The 7,805-nt window shown below is 42.0% G+C and overlaps 2 protein-coding genes across 2 annotated transcripts in view; both read left to right on the top strand.

Moving 5' to 3' along the window:
• Nucleotides 1-1,582, top strand: part of VEZF1 (vascular endothelial zinc finger 1) — a 25,202-nt gene extending 23,620 nt beyond the window's left edge. Inside the window, exons 6-7 of the mRNA XM_010009103.1 lie at nt 722-766; nt 1,117-1,582. Of these exons, the coding sequence (XP_010007405.1) occupies nt 722-766; nt 1,117-1,544 (473 nt within the window). The 3' untranslated portion in view covers nt 1,545-1,582. The remainder of the gene's footprint in view (nt 1-721; nt 767-1,116) is intronic.
• A 909-nt stretch (nt 1,583-2,491) lies between these two features.
• CUEDC1 (CUE domain containing 1) overlaps nt 2,492-7,805 on the top strand; it is a 27,822-nt gene continuing 22,508 nt past the window's right edge. The window contains exon 1 of the mRNA XM_010009102.1: nt 2,492-2,517. Coding sequence (XP_010007404.1) covers nt 2,492-2,517 — 26 coding nt within the window. The remainder of the gene's footprint in view (nt 2,518-7,805) is intronic.

Genomic DNA, 7,805 nt, shown 5'->3' with positions numbered 1-7,805 from the left:
CTTTCCCTTCCTTTCCACCCTTCCTAGATATGGACTTTGAAGAACCAACAGTAACCCTTGAATGGGGCTAATGTTGCTTTCAAAGTTAACTCTGTCTTGGTACATTTGTATTGCCTGAGTGGCAAGAGTGGACTCTTTGCTCCTGGCTTACCTCCTGAAACGTGGGTGTAGACTGAGCTTGGTGTCCTCCTCTACAAATGTGGAATAAGACACGACTTTAGAAATGCTGTAATGTTGATGTAGAATATATTTTTTGTTGGTTTCCCTAGCAGTCATCCCTTCTCTTTACCCTCCTCCACCACCCTGCTTCTGTTCCTGAAGCCTTCCAGGCTGAGTGCAGTGGTTCTGAGGGGGTGCTTAGTGACCCCCCCACCACACACTGCCCCAGTGCCCAGTCCTGCCAGAGCCCCACCAGTCACAGGGCTGGGCACTGCCCTCCGTGCTTCTCCTTCTTTGGCACTTAATTCCTGCTTGCTGCAAAACAAAGTGAAAAAAAAAAAAAGAACCCAAAAGCAGAACAACTTGGATGTGGAGCTTGTGTGACAGCTGAGGAGATAATGGGGGTTGAAAGATGTACTGACTGGGTGGCCGTGAAAATTGCTAAGTAGAAGTACTGTGATCAGTGATTTAGTAGCAATAATTAAGACTGAAATAAGCAGGTAAATATTGAAATGAGCTTTGCTTATCAGTCCCTAATAATGACTTTTTAAAACCTTCACAGAATGTCAGTTCACCTTTGAGAAGGCTATAGAGTACGTACCATTCGGTATGTACACTCTCTCCTCTATTTATAATGTACCTCTTGGGAGGGTTTTTTTGATTGTGTGATACTGTTTTTATGAACATCAAACCCCTCTTTTATAAAAGACAACCTTGCTTGACTTCTCAGGAAAAAAAAATAATACTGAATTGAAATGAACTGCATGAGAGTTTGTATTTCTTGCAGGCTATAGAATGTTAACAGTTTTAACTAATTACTAATAATTCCTAAAGAAAATTATTCCAGAATTTGTACTTGTTCTTGTTTGGTTTTTGTTTCTGTTTTTGTTTTTTATATCTTGTCCATGGTTTTTTATGTGTTAAAAACTTTTTGTCTTTTTTATGTCTCATTTTTAGAAGCTGCTAACTTGTGCCAAACCTCCACTGCTGCTACTACGCCTGTGACTCTTACTACTCCATTCAATATAACGTCCTCTGTGGCTTCTGGGACTATCACAAACCCAGTCACAGTGGCAGCTGCAATGAGCATGAGAAGTCCAGTAAATGTATCAAGTGCAGTTAATATATCCAGTCCGATGAACCTAGGGCATCCTGTAACTATAACCAGTCCATTATCCATGACATCTCCATTAACGCTCACCACACCGGTCAATTTACCCACCCCAGTAACCGCTCCAGTGAATATTGCCCATCCAGTCACTATAACATCTCCCATGAACCTCCCCACACCCATGACGTTAGCTGGTCCCCTAAACATAGCCATGAGACCAGTTGAGAGCATGCCTTTCCTGCCCCAGGCCTTGCCCACCTCTCCTCCCTGGTAAAGAGTTTCTAAACAGTATTAAAAAGGATTAAAATGGAATCCTTACCAGCAGGTTTTGTTTTGTTTTGGGTTTCTTTTTTGGGTTTTGGTTGGGTTTTTTTGTTTTGTTTTGTTTTTTTGTTTTGGTTCTCCTTTTTTTATTGTTGTTTTGGTTCTTTTTTTTTTTTTTTTTCGTTTTGTTTTGGTTCTTGTTTCATTTTGTTTTAGTTAATAATAAATTCAGACTTAAGACACTGGGGCAACATGCACCATCAGAGACCTTAGTAGCATCTTCCCCTGTTGATTTGGCTCATATGGTTCCACCTTGAGTTTCACTGGAGCACTTCATTGAAAGGAAGTTGTACCTTCTAGTTGATGCAGAATTAGAGCAGATACTTTGCCAGAGGTTTATTAAAAAAAAAAAAATAATAAAAAAAGAGGTTTATGTTTTATCCCCCAAATTATAACTTAGAAAGTTATTTTAATCTAAACACTAGCAAAGACCCCTCTGTACCTTCAACAAGGTGGATGGCTCATTTTAACTTGCCAGTTGTTAAATCCACAGTTTTTGAGCTAGTGTAGAATCTTTGTCTGTGTTAATGTTTTTTTTTGTTGTTTTTTTTCTTTCTTTTTTTCTTTTTTGTTTTGTTGTTTTTTGTTTTTTTTTTTTTAATGAGTAAATGCATTACAATGTTGTCATTGAAAAAAAAAATGCATTTTGGAGAAAATATGCATTTTTACCTTTGGGAATATGGTAATTTCAGGCAGCATTCCCTATGGGAAAGGTGATACCAGCTCTGATATGCAAAGCATATGATAACTTATCATTCTAACTTCAACATATAATAGGGATTGTGACCTGATATTTGGAGATGTAAATATTACCCAACATATTACCCTAAGGGAATATAGCATTGTAGTCAACCTTTTTTTTAAAAAAAAACTGTTATTGTTTGGTGAGAAACAGCCATGGCTGACAGAAGAGGAGTCGAAATGTATGTAAACATGGTCTCTGAACAGTCAGACCCCTATGGGACTCTTATCTAGGAGCAAAAGGAGTGCTTTGAAACTTAAGAATTATTGCTTTAAGCTGGAAGATTCTGGAGACACTGGGTATGATTTTTATGCCCTTTGCCTCCCAATCAGAGCCTGCTGGTGTTAACAGCGGGGGACAGACGTGTTAGTTGTTCACTAGAAGTTTTGTCTTATATTAAATTGTATACAGTTTTTATTCTAACCACTAACTAGGTAGGATGCCCCTCCAGGACAAGCAGAGAGCGTCTTTTAATTTCTCCCCTATTCCTTAATTAAGTGTTGTGCAAATCTGTTCAACTTTGTAAATATTTGCAAACATCATCATTTTTACGTTACTCTTCTATTGTGTTAACACATTTCTATCAGTTTGTGGGAGTTCTGGGGTGATGGTTTGAACCATCCAGGCCAGAACTTCCCCACAAATGGTCACACATGTTTTAAGCTACATGTGCTTTTTATTTCTTAACCTGTTTATCTGTACATAAAGTAGAAAGCAAAATCTAGGGAAACAGATATACTTTTTAGACTATCATGTCACATATTCACCTTTTTAAAAACTTTGTTTAAAAAGCAAAACACCCTAAACCCAAGACTCTACATGAAAAAGAAAAAAAATAATAAAAAAATTAAAAAATAATAAAATTACAGTTGAGATGTTTTTATCTTAATGAAGTTGAAAGCTATGGAGATGAGTGTGTGCATTTTCACAGAGTTGCTAGCAGGACTGCCCAGTCAGATGGACTGCTGCTGTTCCTACCCTGCCATGTCAGTGCAAGCAGTGATTGCCAGGCTGCTGGCTCAGGTGACAGGTATCTGTATCATTACATGAAACTGTTCTAGGGGGCTTGGACTACATAGTAAAACAAAAACAACAACAACAACAACAAAAAATAGAGCTTAGTGTAAAATAATTTTATAAATGATCTTTTGTACTTTAGGACATCAAATTGTACAACTTTTGTATATATAAAAGCTTAGGAACTTTCTGTTTAGCAGAAAGGAAACACATTCCTACACTTTTAATGTATATGTTTGTTATAATGTCCATGTAAACATATGCCCTATGTTTGTGCCTTTTAATTAGTTTGTCTCAATAAACAAAAATGTAGAGAAGAATATGTAGCTATGACTTTGTTACCACTGTTCTCACTCCAGGTGTGTAGAGGTCTTTGTTTTTGCACTGTGTAGAGCCTTGCGTGCAGACAGCTGCATGACTTGGGCTGCTCTGGCCAAGAGGAGGCATGTGAGGCCAAGGCACCCCAAAACGCCCCAAAACACCCCAAAACACCTCCGTGCCCCGCAGCGCTGCTGGGGCCTTGCATGTTGGGATGTGTAGTTTCCAAGCCCACCTCTGTTCCCTGTGGCCACCATACCAACTCACACCAGTTTCCCACAGTAGGTGTAGTGCTCTGGAGCTGGGACAGTCAGCAGGGATGACCCTTAGATGAAATCTGGGTGTCCCTGAGCTTAAAAATACCCAGAGCATTAAAAGCCAATACGAAAATGTGTACGAGAAGTGGTTATCTATGAATTACTTACAATAAACAGGTGTGAGACTGAATTGTATGTTGTCAATTACTGTAGTATTGGCAGTGGCTCCTCGTCCAGCTAGGCTGCCCTCCTGATGCTATTTTTATCCCAGCAGAGTAGCAGTAGAATAAACACATTAAACACCGGCGAGGAAATTTTTCAGTGTGACAGAGGCTTCCCAAACCACTAACCACCGTGCTCTTAGCATGGGATAGGAAAAGGGCTGTTTCCTTTTTATTTTATGTTGGTTCTGCTCAAATGTACCTGGTTTATGTCCACAAAGCTACATTAGCTAATTGTCAACCTGTTTCATTTGTACTTGGGTAAACATTTGCTTTGTACTGTGTATAAATGGTTCCGAGGTGTGCACCTTGCCTGTCTCGCTACAGACATTAATTTCACTTTGTAATGCCATCATACGAAATACATTAAGCTGGTTTTTGACAAACAAAAGCTACCTGGTCAAGTAGTTTGTACGGTGTGTCTGCTACCTGCTAGTGGCCAGTTCCTCCCCAGTGTGTGGAGGCAACAGGCCAGTGGCTGTGGGGACATGACATGTAGATGCACGACGGCGATGAGTGATCTGTCACGGCAGCTCCCGTCACGGCAGCACTGGGAAGTTCAGACTAAGAAAATGGTGGATGTGAAGAACAGATGCTCCTGTTACACCGAGTTAGTTTCTATGCAGCTGATGTGCTTAGCCTAGTTTATTTCATGGAAACTTTTAAGCTGGATCTAGTCCAACAGCCAGGGAAGCCTATTGCTGCCGTTGGTTGGAGTGGGTTTTATATCGAGCCCATTCAGGTCTCCGATTGCAAGGAGTTCAATAGGGGTTTTCTTTCTTTCGTCTTTAGTTTCCATAAGCATTCAGCCTGAGGTTAATGGCTGAGCACCGACTGAAAGTTTGAAAGTTGAATTTTGCCTGGGAAGGATTCGTGCTGTGGAAAGTCAGAACAGTCAGATCAATGGCAGAAAAACTCGGGGCAAGGAGAGGCTGCGGGCGAGGCGCTGCGGGGAAGCGGCCACGGGGAAGGAAGTTTTGTGGCACAGGCACCCAAGCTGCCAGGAAATCGTGTCAATGCTTTACCTCGGGCACGTTTGGTTTTATTTTTTTTTATTTGGAACACCCCACCACTTCTAGAGGGTGTTTGGGGTGAGGAGAAATTGGGGATTTGACCTTTTTATGTCTTAACCGTTGGAGTGTTATCCCAGAGTGTTGTGAACTGGAAAGATTCCTGTTCAGCCCAGATCACAGATGAGAGAGAAACTCGTGTTATTCTCAACATGTGAGTTAAATTCTATTTGCCATTGTTCACAAATAAAATAATTTTTCCCCCCTCTCACAATAACTTTTTCTTTAGAGTAGCAGAAGAAACAAGTATTTAATGTGTTTGCATTTGTCCACGAGAGGTTTAAAGAAAAACACCAAAACCCCAATAAGCTGTTTTAGCTGCAGCAATCCCAGGTTACATAAAGGGGCCGGGGTTGCTGAGGGATTAGTCGGTGGCATTACTGGTGGTGATAAGCCCTCCAAGTTCTGCTCTCTCTTCCCTCACTTTTATTTTTGAAACAGTCGCTCTGAGTCATACTTTGTAAACTGTCTGGGGTTAATTTTTGAGGCTCTTTGGGTCAGGTTCTCACCAAAGAAAGAACACTCAGGTTTTTAAAAGCATCCAGTGCTCTGATACTTATTTTCAAGCTCTGGGTCCCTTGTGTGGGAGCTGAGTTGTTGAGAAGTGAAGTACAGCTTTTCACTGCTGGGTCCTTCTGAAAACTGCCCTGCTCTGTTGGTGGCTGAGTTTATCCATCTCAAAAATAGATTTAACAGTATTTTCAAAAGCCAGCTATTAAAAGCACTTCAAGTTTTTAAATGCCTTTGAGGTCTGTCCCAGTGCTTAAGTGGAACTTTTTAGGATAAACAGCAAGTGTAAAAATAAATCTCTTCCTCTCTTAATTGTCAGCCAGAATAAAACTTAAAACTCAATCCCCTTCTACCTATTTGTGTAATTCAACATGTTTATGCTTCTTATCTTTGGATCATTCTCTCACAGCTTCCAGAGCAGCAACTGAAGGATGATAGAGGAACTACGTGCTAATTTTTATGTCAAAAATAGCTTTCAACTTTAAATGCTGAAGGCTCAGTGACTGTTTTCTAATTACAAAAAGAATGCCTGAGCTTCTCTTGCGAATCCATTTTACAGCTGTGTTCAGATTTGACTGTCAGCCCCTGGTTAAAATTCAGTACTGAGGTCCTGACCTAGAAACAAACCTTTTTTGGTATTGGTTTGGAAAAAGTATTTAAGTGCTAAGAGAAACTGAGCCAGGCTGGCCAGCTAGTTCCCTCCTCACTGGCTGGTGAGAGCATTCAATCTTAAATTAGTTTGGTTGCACATTGCATCTCCTGAAGCCCAAGTCAGACTGATAGGAAAGCTGGACTTAGGATTTTTAAAAAAAATAATACATTTATATATTTAATTTTTTTTGTTATTCAAGTTTCTGGGCTAATTTGAACCACTTTTAAAATCCCTGAGTTTTTCTTGAAGGAAGCATAAGCACCTTTTTGAAAATGAGACATTTGTAAATTTCAAAGTGGGCACCTGACCTGCCTGTGTCAGTACAGACCTCTGCTTTCCCTGCAAAGCCTTTCCAGTTGCTACCTCCAAAGACAACTCATTCAGTAAAAAAAAAACCCACCAAACATCCAAGGGGCATGTTCAGAGTGGATGGCACCTTTTGTTGTTCAGAGAAGGCAGAAATACTCCACCTTTTCACCACCTGTCGAGACAAAACCATTTCTGTTCTGTGTTTCCTGTGCAAGGTTTGTTTTTCAGGGAATCACCAGTGTAGCTGGAACTGGCTGAATTAAATTCACTACTTGAATTCTTTTTAGTTGTGTATTTTTATTCCTGTTTGGTTTTACTTCCCAGCGTCATTCCCAGCCTGTCTCCAAGGACAGTAAAGAAATCTGGTAAAAAATCACCTGTTTCTCCTGAAAACAAGCCTGGATGAGGAAAAAAAGATGGCAAGTCAACAAAGCTCAGTGCAAGGTGCTGTGCCACAGGAGGGAGGCTGATCTGCCCTTGACTTTGGGAAAGCACATGAGGCACCTGGAAAAGCAAAGCTTTGCCTCTCACCTTTTCCTTCTGACTGATGTCTGTGTTCCTTGGCAAAGCCTTACAGGTTTTTTACTCGGGCTAAGCATCATTTAGCTGCCAGACAAGGACGACATGAGCCTTGGGACCACCCCAAGCTAACCCTAACCCCGCAGACGCGGTGGGTGCTGCGGGATGTGGCTGCTGTTGCCCAGCGGAGCTTCGAGGGAAGTGGAAGCGGTGACCTCCTGCTGCTGTTCAGCGTCTCGCCCTGCTCTCTGCAAAGCGGGAAGTGTTTGCCCTGTGTAAATTGGCTCCTGTCACTTGTAAGAGGAGATGGGTCCCCATCCTGAGCTGCCCGGGGCTGTGGCCGCGGGATGCCCGGGACGGCTGCTCCGCTCTGCGGTGCAACAGTGTCTGTCCTGTTCAGCCCCTGGGTGCGTCCTCCTCCTTCCTCCAAGTGTGCTCGGGGCTCTTGGTCCGAAATCCAGGAGTCTGGGACGTTCCTGAGGTGTGGAGAAGAGGGAAAAGCTGCCCTGGAGAGCTGGGGATGCTGCTCTGCATCCCGGCCCCGCGGTGCCACGGCCGGGGGGTCCCGACATGTCGCCACGGGCCGTTCTGGCCCC

This window comes from Chaetura pelagica, unplaced genomic scaffold (genome assembly GCF_000747805.2).
Source record: "Chaetura pelagica isolate M959 unplaced genomic scaffold, ChaPel_1.0 scaffold72, whole genome shotgun sequence".
Classification (NCBI taxonomy): Eukaryota; Metazoa; Chordata; class Aves; order Apodiformes; family Apodidae; genus Chaetura; species Chaetura pelagica.
Note: the sequence above shows the minus strand (reverse complement) of the source record. Positions and strands in the feature narration are given on the sequence as shown.